Raw genomic sequence first — 17,765 nt, 5'->3', positions numbered from 1 at the left:
TAATAGCTATGGTTGAAGTCTGTCAATTTATTGCTAGATTAATTTTTTGATGTTACTGATAACAAGATTACTTTTATTGCTATTTCTCAGGAAACAATGAACTGATTTTTGTATAATGATACTGCATATCACTCCTTAATCAGTTTTGTTTTCATTTCTTATAATTAGGGTGAGTCGTTGGGATTTACCATGTATAAGAATAAAATGATTTGACCTTATCTTCACTAATTATATATTTTATCTTCATAATTATTATAATTCAAATTCTGATACTGCAGTAAAAAGATTGGAGAGAATGGACACCTGTGACTTATCGCTGATAATATAGTCAATTATTCATTTATTAAAAACAGATAGTCTTTTCATACAATATATTCTGATTAGAGATTGCCATTTCTCTATTCCTCCCAATTACCTCCCCATTTCCCCTCATCTCCAGATCTACTCCCTTTTTGTCTCTCATTAGAAAAGAAGAAGCTTCTAGGAGATAAAAACCACGCATGACAAAATAAAATATAATAAGATGAGGCAAAAACTATCGAATAGATAGGACATGGCAACCCAACAGGAGGAAAAGAGTTCCAAGAGCAGGCAAAGGAGTCAGAGACCCACTTGTTCTCATAGTCATGAGTTCCATAAAAATACTAAGCTAGTAGCTATAGTATATATGTAGAGGACCTAGTTTAGATCCAATTAGGCCCAGTGTTCACTGCTTTAGTCTTTGTGAGCTCATATGGGGCTTATTTAGCTGATTCTCAGAATCTTGTTCTCCTGGTGTCTTCCATATCCTCTGACTCTTAGAATTTTTCCAACTCCTTTTCTAAGCTGATGATGCATATAGTCATTTCTTTAGGGTATTTTTATATACAGCAAGGAGACAGAGCTAGGTATGTCAGGTGTACATACCTTTTATGGCATCTTTTTAGTGCTTAAATTGTTCAGTCATTTTTATCCTAAAGATACATATAGTTTTATCATGTGCTTTCTCTGTATGTATTGATGTAATGCAGTACATTATTAATATATATGGGTTGAATTATCCTTACAGTCCTGGAAGGCCATAAAGTTGATTCTGGTGGACCATCTTTAAAAATTTCCACAGAAACATTTTAAATATTTAAATAAACTTTAAGAAACTTGAAAATAAATTGCCTGTTCAGTTCATCTGGCCATTTCTTGAGTGATGGTCTTATTTATTTGGTTTTAAAGTTTTCTACATCTTTATAAATTCTAGGTATTAGTCCTTTGTCTTAAGTGTATGTACCTGGTTAATATTTTCTCCTACTCTGTAGTCTGGATTTGCTCTGCTGAGTGTTTCTTTTGCTGTACAGAAACTGTATTTTGAAGTAGTTCCATATGTTGATATTTGGTGTTAGTTTCTATACTTCTGGTGTTCTTTTCAAAGAGTTCATGTCTATCCTAGGTTCTTGAATTGGATGCCCTATTTTTTTCTTAATGTTTCAGTGATTCATGTATTATGTAAAGTCTCTGCTCCAATCTGAATAGATTTTCATACAAGATGAAAGATAAGAGTCTGATTTCATTCTTTTATGATTAGAAATCCAATTTTTCCAGCAACTTTTGTCAATGGCATGTTTTTGCATTCTTTCTCCAAAATAGGTAGTTATAGCTGGCTTTCTATTCCTGTCCGTTGATCTACCTGAGTATATCTATGCTATTGATAGTGTCTTTATCTCTATAGATCTGGGTTATAAATTGAGTTCTGATATTGGGATCTCTCCTTTGCATTGATTTTTTTTTTTAGATTTATTAACTTATTATGTATACAGTATTCTGTCTGCATGTGTCCCTGCAGGCCTGAAGAGGGCACCAGATCTCATTACAAGTGGTTGTGAGTTGAGTGGTTGCTGGGAATTGAACTCAGGACCTCTGGAAGAGCAGTTGGTGCTCTTAACCACTGAGCCATCTCTCTAGCCCCCTTTGCATTGATTTTTATCCTTTTGTCATTATATAGGATTTCTAATATTTTTTTCTAAACCGATAAAATATAACATTAGAATTTTCATTAAAACTGCAGATTAAATTTTATAGTATATCTATTTGCAAAACATTAATTCTGAAACATCTAAAGCAAATTTTGTTTTGTTCTGTTTTGTTTTCAGGAGAGGGTTTCTCTGAGTAGTCCTGGCTGTCCTGGAACTCATTCTGTAAACCATGTTGGCCTGGTACTCACAGAGATATGCCAGACTCTGCCTCCTGAAATCTAGGATTAAAGGCATGAGCCATCACTACCTAGCTCTAAAGCAAACTTTTAAGAGAATTTTTGCACCTATATTTGACTCTTCTCTATACTTATTTTTTGTATCTTCTATTTTAGTGCGATTTATATGTATTTAATATTTGTTGTTGGTAGATATATTTCATTTTTGAGTGTTGCTCTCTCTAGAGCACATTTAGTTAGTTAGCTATGTTAGATATGCATTCATTCAGTTTTCAATTTATTAGGCTTTATTTTTGATTGGTTGTTTGGTGGGTTGGTTATTTAACTCCAAGTTGATACATCTCAATGAACTTCTCAACAGTTAGAATTGCCATTTGGAATGGTCAGGATTTTTTCCTAATGACATTTTTGACCTATTTTAATTAACTTACACAGCTGTCAATTTCCAATTATTTGATCTGAATCTGTTTCAAACTGTGTCTTGTCCATAATTTTTTTCAGTCATATTCCCCATTGAATTTTTTTTTTACTTCTTTAATTATTTTTCTGTTTTCCCTTGGAAATAACTGTGTTTTTAGAGATTTTAAAATTTTTTCTACTGACTTTTTTTATTCATTCAGTACATTTGGTGTCTGTTATTAGAGGAGTAATGGAACTTTGGAGGAGTTTTGTTGTCCTCCATTTTTTTTAAAGATTTATTTATTTATTTATTTATTTATTTATTTATTTATTTATTTATTTATTTATTATGTTTACAGTGTTCTGCCTGCATGTGTTCCTGCAAGCCTGAAGAGGGCACCAGGTCTCATTACAGATGGTTGTGAGCCACCATGTGGTTGCTGGGAATTGAACTCAGGACCTCTGGAAGAACAGTCATCGCTCTTAACCTCTGAGCCATCTCTCCAGCCCGCCCTTCATTTTTTACATATTTCTTGCACATTTTTGCACATCTGCTGGATGAATTTTTTCTATACTATATACGTGGAGACTTTCTTAGTAGGAAGCTCTCTACTGGTGATGTATCTTGGGCTACAGTGCAGGAGTTATTTTCATGTACTACTTATGGGTTATTTGCCTGTAATTATCACCTTTGGGCACAATGTGAACCAATGTTTCTGTGAATTATACTGAAACTGGGACACTTATCAGTTCAGGTGGGGTGACAAAGACAGCTCAGGGTGCAGAGTGCTTGTTGTGTCAAGACTCCTACAGTGGGTGTGGTAGCTCATAGAAGATGATGCAGGTTTTCTCAGAAACTGTGAGATCTGCTACATGCAAGGGCTATTTTTCCTGGAATCCTCAGCGGAGGGAGGTCAGTAGGATTCTGCTCTGACTAGACAGTGGCATGACACCAGATGCTGCAATCAGAAATGGTTATGGGAATTTGGTATCCACTCTATAGCACTTAGTCCCAGCCTTTACAGTAGAGTATGATTGAATGTGTTGTGGGGCAGGATGGCAGCACCAAACAAATTGGTTGGAGACAGCATGAACTTGGACATTATGTCCTCTTGGTTTTCTAGCAATGTAAGGAAGGCCAGAGAATAGTGCAGTAGCTGCAGACACTGCTTTCCAAGCAGGTTAGTCCCTTATCTAGTGTGGTAATTTGATAGATTTGTTTTTAAAACTATGAAAATCAAATTCATAATATATTAATCACTATTCATAGTTACAACCTTGTGAGTGAATGATGATCATTATTAAGTTATGATCATATATTAGTTATGATTTGGCTTTCTAAGAGCATTATTTTTCATTACACTCATGGCAATGAACATTAGGTCTGAATATCATATATATGTCAAGGTTCAAATTTTTTACCTTTGCCCAATACCTAAATCAATGCAAAAAACCACAAATGTTCTGAAATCAAAGTGTCTTATTTCATTGACTTTAGGAATCCTTGTTGTTGAAATCTAATTATCACATTAAAACCATTTTTGACAGTATTTGCTATTCAATACAAATTAATTCTATGTGCTGGTTTAATACAGATAAGTTTTTAAAAACTTTGAAAAATAATGCTTGAAAACTGAATCTCTGTATGTTTATATATTAATAAACCTTTGGTATTTTTTCTTTCAGATCCATGTGTAATATCAGAAGAAATTATGGAAAGACATAATATAACTCTCAGATGGATAGAAAACCAAAAGCTATATATCAAATCAGGAGACTATGCTGAATTTCAGTGTAAATCTGGATATAGACAAACAAATACAAGACCTCCATTACGTACACTGTGCATTGATGGTCACATTGATTTTCCCAGTTGCTCCATATACATGATTAATTCAAAGGATGAATGAACCTTTGTTTGGAAATATGCATGCATATTGCTAAGAAAGTTCCAGTATAAGTTTGGGGCTGGAGAGATGGCTCAGCCGTTAAAGGCTAGGCTCACAACCAAAAATCAGTATAAGTTTGAAGTATTATTTAACTCATTTCTTCTCATAAGTATAAACTTGTGGTGGTATATGATGATTAATTTGGAGCCTAAGAGACCACTGCTACAAATGCAAAGCAGTGCATTCAAAACTCTTAAAGCAGAATGTGTTGTGTGCTAGTACAAAAAACAATGGTAATAAAAGAGATATAACTTCTTAGTGTCTGTTTCTACCCATCATTTTTCAAAATCTCTCCAATCTTCCTCAGGACATTTTGATCTAAGGTTCTGATTCCTGGTGAACAGAAGTCATATTGTTTCATCTTCAAATTAGTATTATCTCACAAATGTGTAATAATCAGACTGTCATAATTAACATTACTAATGAATATAAGTAATTGCCAAATACTGCTTTTGTGTTAATAAACAAATCTAAGAAACATTTTGTCATGAACTTCTGAATACGTTAATTAAGCACATTGAAATATTTAAGCAATTAAACAAAGAAATTAAAATTTAACTCAGTATAGGACTTTGTCACTGATATAAATTTATAAATACTCTCTATACCTGATAAACAGGCAAAAAGTACATGCATACCTTGTGCCCAAATTAATAAAGGAAAATAACAATAGATACAATCAAAATTATAAAAGAGATATTAGTGTTAAGAGTTGCTATTTAATAACATTAAAGACTGATTCTAGTTTACAGAAGATGGGCATGATTTATTAACTTTATGATAGTGAATACTGCTAAGATTTTATTTTTATTCTGGGCTTTCTATATGTAATATGATATTGTGAAACAGGTAGCAGTAATTCATCATAGTTCCTATTTGGCCAAAATAACCAGGCAACATTTCGAGCCTCGTATTGGTTTACTCTGATTAATAGAACATTGGGTATTTAAAATGGATCTTAACTGAGTGTTTTCAGTGTACCTTGGCTACCAGGATGCAATTCAAGTTTAAACTGAGGAGCATTAATCTTTAGTTTTATATTTTAGTACCTCTACCAGGAACATACTAGGTTTTAAATCACCAAAACAAGTTATTTTAAGAAAAGGATGTCTAAAGATATTTTTAACTTTTCACATGTTTGAGCTCTTTAAGAAGAAAATATAGGTATATATAACAAGATCAAAATTGAACAAATATTTATAGCCTTCTATTATATGAAATTGGATAGTTGCCAGTCCAATAATTCAAACATCAAGGAAGTGTTACTAATAAAAATAATTAACAAGAGTAATTGTGTTTAACTGTGACACCAGTGAAGATAGTTGTCTGTCAGCACCACTATAATAATTTACCACAAACTACATGTGTCTGCTTAAAACACACTCATGTCAGGAAGCTCTAAACTTTACAAGCCAAGGGACAACATATCTAAGATGATAACATAAGATTTGGCATCTGACATTTCCTTCTCTTTCCTGAGTACTTCTGACTGGCGGCATCTTGGCAAGGAAACAGGCTTTGGTGTCTTTGTAATGGAAATAATTCTAAGAGTCAGAAAAAAAGCCTCCTAATCCAATCTCCAATAAAACCATTATCTTCATGATCATGAATATGACATAGAGGACACATGTAAATGTGGAGAATCCATATTAAGAATGTAGCAGAGGAATGAGAAATACAGTCTGTGGCTATGTAACACAAAGGAGATTGTGATTAACATCAGACAAATTAGAACTTAAAACTAAAGCTAATAAAGGAAAATGAAGGTCATTGTGTAATGATAACCAATTCTATATATATATATATATATATATATATATATATGACACAACTGGATATGTATTTAACCAACTTGATATAAAAAGTATGTATAGACATGACAGAAGAAAAAAACATAGGTATAGTAACCACTGTGGTCTTCATACAACTATTTTAACTGTGGATTTTTTAACTGTGGATTAACCAGACAGAAACACAGTATAACAGCACTAGACTTGAATAATATGTTAGACATATTGTTTTGATCTTCAAAATTGTATTACTTCACCAACGTGTAAAACCAAACTGACACACTTCACATTCCTAACGAACTTCAGTAATAGAACCTGTCAGACACATTCATAGCACACTACCTAACAAGAGTAGTCCTTTCCAAAGTCATAAAAAAACATTCTCCAGGATAGATGATATCAAAACTCATCTTTGAAAACAAGAAGATTTTTATTCCCACCTTTTCACAGTCCCAAACCCCTGTCATATGAAGATCTAAAGCCTATGAGCATTCCACAGCCCCGGTTCCTCCATCCCTGACTGCATGAGGACTTGCATCTGAGTTCCGGGCACACTATGAGCAGCGCCCCGCTCACCCTGCTCTTAACTCCTGAGACTCTAGCACTGTCATCTGAAGCCTGTGCTGGCTGACAGTCTGGGTGCCCACTCACTCACACCTCCTCCTTTCTTTCACCTCCCAACCTTAGCTTCTCAGTCACTGCAGTGAGAGCCTTATTTTGTTTTAGCTGAAAAAATATTTTTATAAAATCTATCCTGATCATGATTTTCTCTACCCTAACTCCTACCACATCCTCACACAACTCTACCCACCAATCTCCATGCAACTTCTATTTCTTTGCATTTAGAAAGCAAACAAACAGCAAACAAAGAGGGAAAAATCAAACACACAAAACAGAAAAAAAAGAAAACATACAGGAAACATAAGTTCATACATACATGCATACATACACACATACACAGAAATAAAACCCATAAAACCATAGCATGGGCTGCCCCAGTTGCAGACCAGCAGGAAAGACTCCTCTGAACAGGCTTCCCAAACAAAATCCCCCATTTGACCTTGCAAAGAGAATCCATCTTTCTGCTGCATACAAGAAGCACACCTCAACTTCAAAGACAGACACTACCTCGGAGAAAATGTCTGGGAAAAGAGTTTCCAATCAAATGGACTTAAGAAGGAAGCTGGTGTGGGTATCCTAATATCTAACAAAATAGACTTCAAACTAAAATCAATCAAAAGAGATCAGGAAGGACATTTCACATTCATCAAAGGAAAAATCCACCAAGATGAAGCCTCAGTTCTGAATATTTATGCCCCAAATAAAAGGGCACCCACATATATAAAGAAACATTACTAAAACTTAAATCACACATCAAATCCCACAAACTAGTAGCAGGTGACTTGAACACCCCACTCTCACCAATGGACAGATCTGCCAGACAGACACTTAATACAGAAATTAGGGATCTAATAGATGTTATGACTCAATGGACTTAATAGACATCCACAGAACAATCCATGCTAACACAAAGAATATACATTCTTCTCAACATCCCATGGAACCTTCTCTAAAATCGACCACACACTTGAACACAAAGCAAATATCAACAGATTCAAAACAATTGGAATAACCTCTTGTGTTCTATCAGACCACCATGGTTTAAAGTTAGATTTCAACAACAACAAAATCTACAGAAAAACTACAATCTCATGGAAACTGAATAATGCTCAATAGAATCACTAATGGATCAAGGAAGAAATAAAGAAAGAAATTAAAGACTTCCTAGAATTCAATGAAAATTATTATACAAAATTGTGGTGATAGTTTATTTGTGATTTAATAAATAAAGCTTGCCTGGAGATCAGAGGAAAAAGGCCAGTCATTACTAAACAAAGAAGTCAGGCAGTGGTATCACAAGCTCTCAATCCTATCACTTGGCAGGCAGGATTTCTGTGTGTTCAAAGCCACACTGGAAACAGAGCCAGGTGTGGTAGCACATGCCTTAAATTCCAAAACTAGTTAACCATGCACAGACAGACAGGAAGTGACAGAGCTGTGTAGGAAGAGGAAGTGATGCTGCTGAACAAAGAGAGTAAATGAAATGGCAGAACAGCAAGACGTATAGACATGGGTAGACAGAAAGTAACTTGCATTTGGAAACTGTAGAGTTGGTAAGGTAAGGTTGGCTGGTGCCTTTCCTATTTCCCTGATCTCTCTAAGGCTTTCACCCCTATATTTGGCTCTGTGTTTTATATTTAATAAGACCATTTAGAAATTCATCCACACAGCATACCCAAACTTATGGGACACATATGAAATCTGTGCTAAGAGGAAAATTCATAGCACTAAATGCCCACGTAAAGAAGTTGGAGAAATCTCACAGTAGTGATTTAACAGCACACCTGAAAGCTCTAGAACAAGAAGAAGCCCTCTCACCCAAAAGAAATAAATGCCAAGAAATAATCAATTTGAGGGCTGAAATCAGTAAAAATAGATAAAAAGAAAACAATACAAAAAATTAATGAAACAAAGAGTTGGTTCTTTATGAAAATCAACAAGATAGACAAAATCTTATTGAAACTAACCAAAAGGTAGAGAGAGAACATCCAAATTCACAAAATCAGTAATGAAAAGGGAGACCAAACAGACAATGAGGAAATCCAGAGAATCACCAGGTCATACTACAAAAACCTGTACTCCAGAAAATTGGAAAAATCTAAAAGAAATGGACAATTTTTTGGATAGGTACCACACACCAAAACTAAATCAAGACTAGGTAAACAATTGAAATAGGTCTATAAACTCTAAGGAAATAGAAGCAGTCATTAAAAGTCTCCCAACAACAACAACCACAACAACAAAAACAGAAAAAGAAAAAGAAAAAAAAGCCCAGGACCAGATGGTTTTATCATAGAATTCTACCAGAATTTGAAAGAAGAGCTAATACCAATAGTCTTCAAATTACTCCACACAATGGAAGCAGAAGGAACATTGTCAAACTCTTTCTATGAGGCCACAGTTGTCCTCATACCCAGACCACACAAACATGCAACAAAGCAGAAGAATCACAGACCAGTATCTTCATGAACTTTGATGCAAACATACTCAAAAAAAATGCTGTCAAAAAAGTCCAAGAACACATCAAAGAAATTGTCCACCATGACCAAGTAGGCCTCATTCCAAAGATGTGGGGATGGTATAACATATCAAAATCTGTCAATGTAATACACCATATAAATAAACTGAAAAAAATGTATGGTCATCTCATTAGATGCTGAAAAAGCCTTTGACTAAATCCAATACCCCTTCGTGATAAAAGTATTGGAGAGATCAGGATTACAAGGAATATACATAACATAATAAAGGCCATTTACAGCAAGCTGACAGCCAACATAAAATTAAATAGAGAGAAACTCAAAGTGATTCCACTAAAATCAGGAACAAGACAAGGTTTTCCCCTCTCCCCATATTCAATATACATATTCAATATAGTACTCGAAGTCCTAGCTAGAATAATAAGACAACAAACAGAGATCAAGGGGATAGAGATCAGAAAAGAAGAAGTTAAACTTTTACTATTGGCAGATGATATGATAGTATATATAAGTGATGCCAAATATTCTACTAGGGAACTCCTACAGCTGATAAACACCTTCAGTAATATGGCAGGATACAAGATTAACAACAACAACAACAACAAAAAAGAAAAACCACAGTAGCTCTCCTATATAAAAATAATAAACAGACTGGGAAAGAAATCAGAGAAACATCACCACTGACAATAGCCACAAATAATATAAAACACCTTGTGGTAACTGTAACTAAGCAAATGGAAGACTAGTATGATAAGAGCTTTAAGTCTCTGAAGAAAGAAATTGAAGAAGATATCAGAAAACACAAAGATCCCCAACAATCATGGATAGATATCATTAAGAGTGAAAATGTCAATCTTACCAAAAGCAATCTACTGATTCAATAGTACCCCCATCAAAATCCCAACATAATACTTCACAGACCTGGAAGGAAAAATACTCAACTTCATATGAAAATACAAAAAGCACAGGATAGCTAAAACAATCCTGTACAATAAAGCAACCTCTGGAGGCATCACCATCCCTGACCTCAAGCTCTTCTATAGAGCTATGTAATACAAACAGCTTGGTATTGGCATAAAAACTGACATGTGGACCCCCGACTTTCCTTTTGGACCAGAGGTGAGTATCCGGGCCCAACCTGGACCCCATCCCTGGGCACCAGTCACTCTGGGAAGACCTGCCCAACTTGGCCCCAGGTTCTGGCCACTGGGCAGGTCCCCTTCTAGCCACACTGGGAAGGATCCCCTTCTCCAAGGCCCCTGGCAGCCCCTGCAATCTCCATGCCCTGGCCCCATGCCCATCTGCCCAAGACCCCAGCCACTTCCTGAGACTTAGAGACCGGCCCCCAGCTCCCATCCTGCCCCTGACTTCCCTTCTGGACCAGAGAGGGCTCCCATCTTGCCCTGGACTTCCCTTCTGGACAAGAGCTCACATCCTGACCTGGACTTCCCTTCTAGACAAGAGTGCACATCCTACCCTGGACTTCCTGTCTGGACAAAAGCTCCCATTCTGCCCCAGACTTCAGATCCAGATAAGAGTTTCCATCCTGCACCGGAGTTCCCATTTGGACAAGAGAGCTCCCATCTTGACAAGAGAGAGAGACTTCCTGAATCTGTCAGCTCTTTCTGAACCAAGTACACTGATAAGACCAAGAACGAACCACAAGGAGATGGGCAGACGTCAAGGTAGAAGTACATACAACAAAATGAAGAGCAATACAGCATCACCAGAAACTAGCCCGCCTCCAACATCTAGACCTGAACATCAAAAATTGGAAGAAGCAGAAGAAAACAGCCTTATGAATAACATCATGAAGAAGGTAGAGGCTTGTGTAGAGGAAAAGACAAAAAAAAAGGGAAGAACGCAGTAAACAAATAAAGGAAAGGGCAAACAAATTAGAAGAAAACAATAAAGTCCTGGAAGAAAACAATAAAGTCCTGGAAGAAAACAATAAAGTACTGAAAGAAAATCATGAAAAAGCAATGAAACAAATAAAGGAAACAGTCCAAGACCTGAAAACAGAAATAGAAAAAATAAAGAAGACACAAACAGAGGGAATGCTAGAAATAGAAAACCTGAGTAAAAGATCGGGAACTTCAGATGCAAGTATAACCAACAGAATGCAAGAGATGGAAGAGAGGATCTCTGGCATTGAAGATACAGTAGAAGAAATAGTTTCATCAGTCAAAGGAAACACTAAAGCCAACAAAGTCATGAACCAAAATGTCCAAGAAATTTGGGACACCATGAAAAGACCAAACCTACGAATTATAGGGATAGAAGAAGGTGAAGAATACCAACCCAAAGGCACAGAAAATATATTCAACAAAATCATAGAAGAAAACTTTCCCAAGTTAAAGAAGAAAATGCGTATGAAGATACAGGAAACCTATAGAACACCAAACAGACTAGACCCCCAAAAAAAGTCCCCTCGACACATAATAATTAAACAACTAAATGTACAGAATAAAGAAAGAATATTAAGAGCAGCAAAGGAAAAAGGCCAAGTGATCTATAAAGGTAAACCCATCAGAATAACACCCGATTTCTCAATGGAGACTTTGAAAGCCAGAAGGACCTGGACAGATGTAATGCAGACACTAAGAGACCATGGATGTCAGCCCAGACTAATATACCCAGCAAAATTTTCAATCATCATAGACGGAAGGAACAAGACATTCCAAGACAAAGCCAGATTTAAACAATACCTATCCACAAACTCAGCCCTACAGAAAGCACTAGAAAGAAAATTCCAACAGAAGAAAGTCAGATACACACTCGAAAACACAGGCAATAGATAAAGCCACAGCAGTAAACCCCAAAGAAGAGAAGTACACACACACTACCAACAAAAATAACAGGGATGAACAATAACTGGTCATTAATATCCCTTAATATCAACGGACTTAATTCACCTATAAAAAGAAATTCATAGCACCAAATGCCCACATAAAGAAGTTGGAGAAATCTCACACTAGTGACTTAACAAAACAGCACACCTGAAAGCTCTAGAACAAGAAGAAGCAAAGTCTCCCAGGAAGAATAGACGCCAGGAAATTATCAAAGTGAGAGGTGAAATTAATAAATTAGAAACTAAGAGAATAATACAAAAACTTAATGAAACAAAGAGTTGGTTCTTTGAGAAAATCAACAAGATAGACAAGCCCTTATCCAAACTAAACAAAAGACAGAGAGAGAGAATCCAAATCAACAAAATCAGAAATGAAAAGGGGGACATAACAACAGACATTGAGGGAATCCAGAGAATTATCAGGTCATATTTCAAAAACCTCTACTCCACAAAACTGGAAAACCTAAAAGAAATGGACATTTTTCTGGATAGGTACCACATACCTAAGTTAAATCAAGACCAGATAAACTATTTAAATAGTCCAATAACCCCTAAGGAAATAGAAACAGTCATTAAAAGTCTCCCAACCAAAAAAAGCCCAGGACCAGATAGTTTCAGCGCAGAATTCTACCAGATCTTCAAAGAAGAGTTAATACCAATACTCTCTAAATTTTTCCACATAATAGAAACAGAAGGAACATTACCAAACTCCTTCTAAGAGGCTACAATTACCCTGCTTCCTAAACCAAACGAGGAACAACAAAGAAAGAGAACTACAGACCAATCTCCCTCATGAACATTGATGCAAAATACTCAATAAAATACTGGCAAACAGACTCCAAGAACACATCAGAACAATTATCCACCATGATCAAGTAGGCTTCATCCCAGGGATGCAAGGGTGGTTCAACATAAGAAAGTCCATCAATGCAATACACCATATAAACAAACTCAAAGAAAAAAAAACACATCATCAACTCAATAGATGCAGAAAAGGCATTTGACAAAATCCAACACCCCTTCATGATAAAAGTCTTGGAGCAATCAGGAATACAGGGAACATATCTAAATATAATAAAGGCAATTTACAGCAAGCCAACAGCCAACATCAAAGTAAATGGAGAGAAACTCAAAGCACTTCCACTAAAATTAGGAACGAGGCAAGGCTGTCCACTCTCCCCATACTTATTCACTATAGTACTTGAAGTTCTAGCCAGAGCAATAAGACAACATAAGGAGATTAAGGGGATTCAAATTGGAAAGGAAGAAGTCAAGCTTTCCCTATTTGCAGATGACATGATAGTATACTTGAGTGATCCAAAAGATTCCACCCAGGAACTGATAAAGCTTATAAACACCTTCAGCAACATAGCAGGATACAAGATCAACTCAAAAAAATCAGTAGCCCTCCTATATACAATAGACAAAGAAGCTGAGAAGGCAATCAGAGATGCATCACCCTTTACAATAGCCACAAATGACATAAAATACTTTGGGGTAACACGAACCAAGCAAGTGAAGGATCTATATGACAAGAACTTTAAGTCCCTGAAAAAAGAAATTGAAGAAGATGTCAGAAAATGGAAAGATCTCCCATGCTCATGGATAGGCAGGACCAACATAGTAAAAATGGCAATCTTACCAAAAGCGATCTACAGATTCAATGCAATCCCCATCAAAATACCAACAGAATTCTTCACAGACCTGGAAAGAATAATACTCAACTTCATACGGAAAAACAAAAAACCTAGGATAGCCAAAAGAATCCTGTACAATAAAACAACCTCTGGAGGCATCACAATCCCTGACTTCAAGCTCTACTATAGAGCTACAGTAATAAAAACAGCTTGGTATTGGCATAAAAACCGACATGTGGACCAATGGAATCAAATTGAAGACCCTGACATTAACCCATACACCTATGAACATATAATTTTTGACAAAGAAGCCAAAAGGGTACAATGGAAAATGGAAAGCATCTGCAACAAATGGTGCTGGCATAACTGGATACCAACATGCAGAAGGCTGCAAATAGATCCATATCTGTCACCATGCACAAAACTTAAGTCCAAGTGGATCAAGGACCTCAACATAAATCCAGCTACTCTGAACCTGCTAGAAGAGAAAGTAGGAAGGATTCTTGAATGCATTGGCATAGGAGATCACTTCCTAAATATAACACTGGTAGCACAGACACTGAGAGAAACAATCAATCAATGGGACCTCTGAAACTGAGAAGCTTTTGTAGAGCAAAGGATACAGTCAACAAGGCAAAGTGACAGCCTACAGAATGGGAAAGGATCTTCACCAACCCCACATCTGACAGAGGACTGATATCCAGAATATATAAAGAACTCAAGAAATTAGACATCAAAATGACCAACAGTCCAATTGAGAAATGGGCTTTAGAACTAAACAGAGAATTCTCAACAGAGGAAACTCAAATGGCTGAAAGACATTTAAGGAATTGCTCAACATCCCTAATCATCAGGGAAATGCAAATCAAAACAACTCTGAGATACCACCTTATGCCTGTCAGAATGGCAAAGATCAAAAACACTGAAGACACTTTATGCTGGAGAGGATGTGGAACTAGGGGAACTCTCCTCCACTGCTGGTGGGAATGCAAGCTTGTACAACCACTTTGGAAATCAATATGGTTCTTTCTTAGAAAATTGGGAATCAATCTCCCCCAAGATCCACCTATACCACTCTTGGGCATATACCCAAGAAATGCTCAATCATACCACAAGAGCACTTGCTCAGCTATGTTTATATCAGCATTGTTTGTAATAGCCAAAACCTGGAAACAACCTAGATGCCCTTCAACTGAAGAATGGATAAATAAATTGTGGCACATATACACAATGGAATACTACTCAGCAGAGAAAAACAGTGACATCATGGGGTTTGCAGACAAATGGATGGATCTAGAAAAAAATCATCCTGAGTGAGGTAACCCAGACTCAGAAAGACAAATATGGTATGTACTCACTCATAGGAGGATGCTAGATGTGGAACAAGGATGACTGGACTGCTACTCACATCACCAGTGAGGCTACCTGGAAAACAAGACCCCAAGAAAGACAAGAAGAAATGGATGAGATCTATATGAACAGCCTGGACATGAGTGGGAGCAATGAAGGGCGAGGGTCGAGGGGAAGAGAGCGGGAGATCCTAGCTGGATCAAGAAAAGAGAGGGAAAACAAGGAATAGGAGACTATGGTAAATGAAGACCACATCAGAAAAGGAAGAAACAAAGAGCTAAAGAGGCCCACAGAAATCCACAAAGATACCCCCACAAAAGACTGGTGGCAATGGTCGAGAGACAGCCGGGACTGACCTACTCTGGTGATGGGATGGTCAAACACCCTAATAGTTGTGCCAGAAACCCCATCCAAGGACTGAGGAATCTGGATGCAGACATCCACAGCTAGGCCCTGGGTGGAGCGCTGGGAGTCTAACTAGTGAGAAAGAGGAGGGTTTATATGAGCGAGAATTGTTGAAACCAAGGTTGGATAAAGCACAGGGACAAATAACCAAACGAATGGAAACAAATGAACTATGAACCTAAGGCTGAGGGGCCCCCAACTGGATCAGGCCTTCTGAATAGGTGAGACAGTTGATTGGCTTGATCTGTTTGGGAGGCATCTAGGCAGTGGTACCAGGTCCTGGGCTCGTTGCATGAGTTAGCTGTTTGAAACCTGGGACTTATGCAGGGACGCTTGACTCAATCTGGGAGGAGGGGACTGGACCTGCCTGGACTGAGTCTATCAGGTCAATCCCAGTCCTCGGGGGAGACCTTGATCTGGAGGAGGTGGGCATGGGGGGTAGGCTGGGGGGAAGGGGAGGGGCAAGAAAGGGAGAGAACAAGGGAATCTGTGGCTATTATGTAGAACTGAATAGTATTGTAAAATAAAATTAAAAAATAAAATAAATACTGACATGTGGACCAATGAAAATAAATTGAAGATGCTGACATTAACCCACACACCTATGAACATCTGATTTTTAACAAAGAAGCCAAAATTGTAAAGAAAAAAGAAAGCACCTTCAACAAATAGTGGTGGCATAATTGGATGTCAACATGTAGAAAACTGCAAAAAGATTCATATCTATTGCCATGCACAAATCCCATGTCCAAGTGGATCAAAGACATCAACATAAATCCAGTTACACTGAACCTCATAGAAGAGAAAGTGGGAAGTAGCCTTGAATGCATAGCACAGGAGATCACTTCCTAAATATAACACCAGTAGCACAGACACTAAGAACAACAATTAATAAATGGGATCTCCTGAAACTGAGAAGCTTCTGTAGGGCAAAGGACATGGTAAATACGACAAAACAACAGCCTATAGAATGACAAAAGATCTTCACCTACCCCACATCTGACAAAGGGCTGATCTCCAAAATATATAAAGAACCAAAGAAACTAAACATCAAAATAACAAACAATCCAATTAAAAATGGGCTATAGAGCTGAACAGAGAATTCTCAACAGAAAAATCTCAAATGGCCGAAAGACATTCAACATCCTTAGTCATCAGGGAAATGCAAATCAAAATGACTCTGAGATACCATCTCACACCTCTCAAAAACACTAATGACACCTTACATTGGAGAGGATGTAAAGCAAAGATAACCAGAGTACAACCCACAGCTCCAGAGAAGCTAGCTAGCAAAAGAGGACCCTAAGAGGGATGCATGGATTGCATTGGGAAGGGGAAATAGATGAGACCTCCATGAGTAAACTGAGCATGAGTGGGGCAATAGAGGGTGGGGGATAGGGGATGAGAACAAAAAGGAATGGAATGGTCAAGCTGGAACAGGGACTAAGTGGGAGAGCAATGAAAGAGACAGAGGGAGAAATCATGGGGATAGGGAGAAACTGCATGCTATGGAAGTTCCCAGGAATCCAGAGCATGACCCCAGTTTAGACTACTAGCAATAGTGGAGAGAGTGCATGACCTGGTTTACCCCAGTAATCAGATTGGTGACTACCCTAACTGTCATCATAGAGCCTTCATCCAGTAACTGATGGAAGCAGATGCAGAGATTATAGGTTATAGTTATTGTTTTACATATGTTGAACCATCTTTGTAAGCTGGAGTTTCCTATTGTCCTGACTCCCACCCCCAGATAAACTTGATTTGGCCAATCTTTCAGCTATTTTCTCTGCTCTTCTTGAGAACCCAGATGGGGACTCCAACTGGCTTAGACATGCTTCCTCAGTTTCTACTGGTTATCTGCAAGCAAATTTGATGATGTTACCCTTCTGTTATTTTTTTTTTTTATTTGGAAGCCTCATGCAATGGGACACTGCTCTGCCCTTTGGGATTCCAGCTGGCTGCAATAAGACAACTTGCCTCATTTCTTTCTTCAGGTTATTCTCTGCAGCCAATTTGATGATCTTTTATCACCAGTCTTCTCATCTGTCTGTCTGCCTGCCTGCCTGTCTATCTGTCTGTCTCTTATTCTGTCTATCATCTAACT

At 37.3% G+C, this 17,765-nt stretch overlaps 1 protein-coding gene across 12 annotated transcripts in view; it reads left to right on the top strand.

The window, feature by feature from the left end:
• LOC102923317 (complement factor H-related protein 1-like) overlaps nucleotides 1-17,765 on the top strand; it is a 256,566-nt gene that overhangs the window by 151,423 nt on the left and 87,378 nt on the right. For 8 of the 12 annotated variants that reach the window (XM_076547544.1, XM_076547546.1, XM_076547539.1 and 5 more), the window contains one exon: nucleotides 4,268-4,788. The exons of 3 other annotated variants lie outside the window; for them this stretch is intronic. In XM_076547544.1, the coding sequence (XP_076403659.1) occupies nucleotides 4,268-4,491 (224 nt within the window). In that variant the 3' untranslated portion in view covers nucleotides 4,492-4,788. Of the gene's footprint in view, nucleotides 1-2,940; nucleotides 3,763-4,267; nucleotides 4,789-17,765 lie in introns of those variants that run through there. One more of the 12 variants, XM_076547545.1, reaches the window with a different exon arrangement.

The sequence above is a fragment of the Peromyscus maniculatus genome, chromosome 11, assembly GCF_049852395.1.
Source record: "Peromyscus maniculatus bairdii isolate BWxNUB_F1_BW_parent chromosome 11, HU_Pman_BW_mat_3.1, whole genome shotgun sequence".
Classification (NCBI taxonomy): Eukaryota; Metazoa; Chordata; class Mammalia; order Rodentia; family Cricetidae; genus Peromyscus; species Peromyscus maniculatus.
Note: the sequence above shows the minus strand (reverse complement) of the source record. Positions and strands in the feature narration are given on the sequence as shown.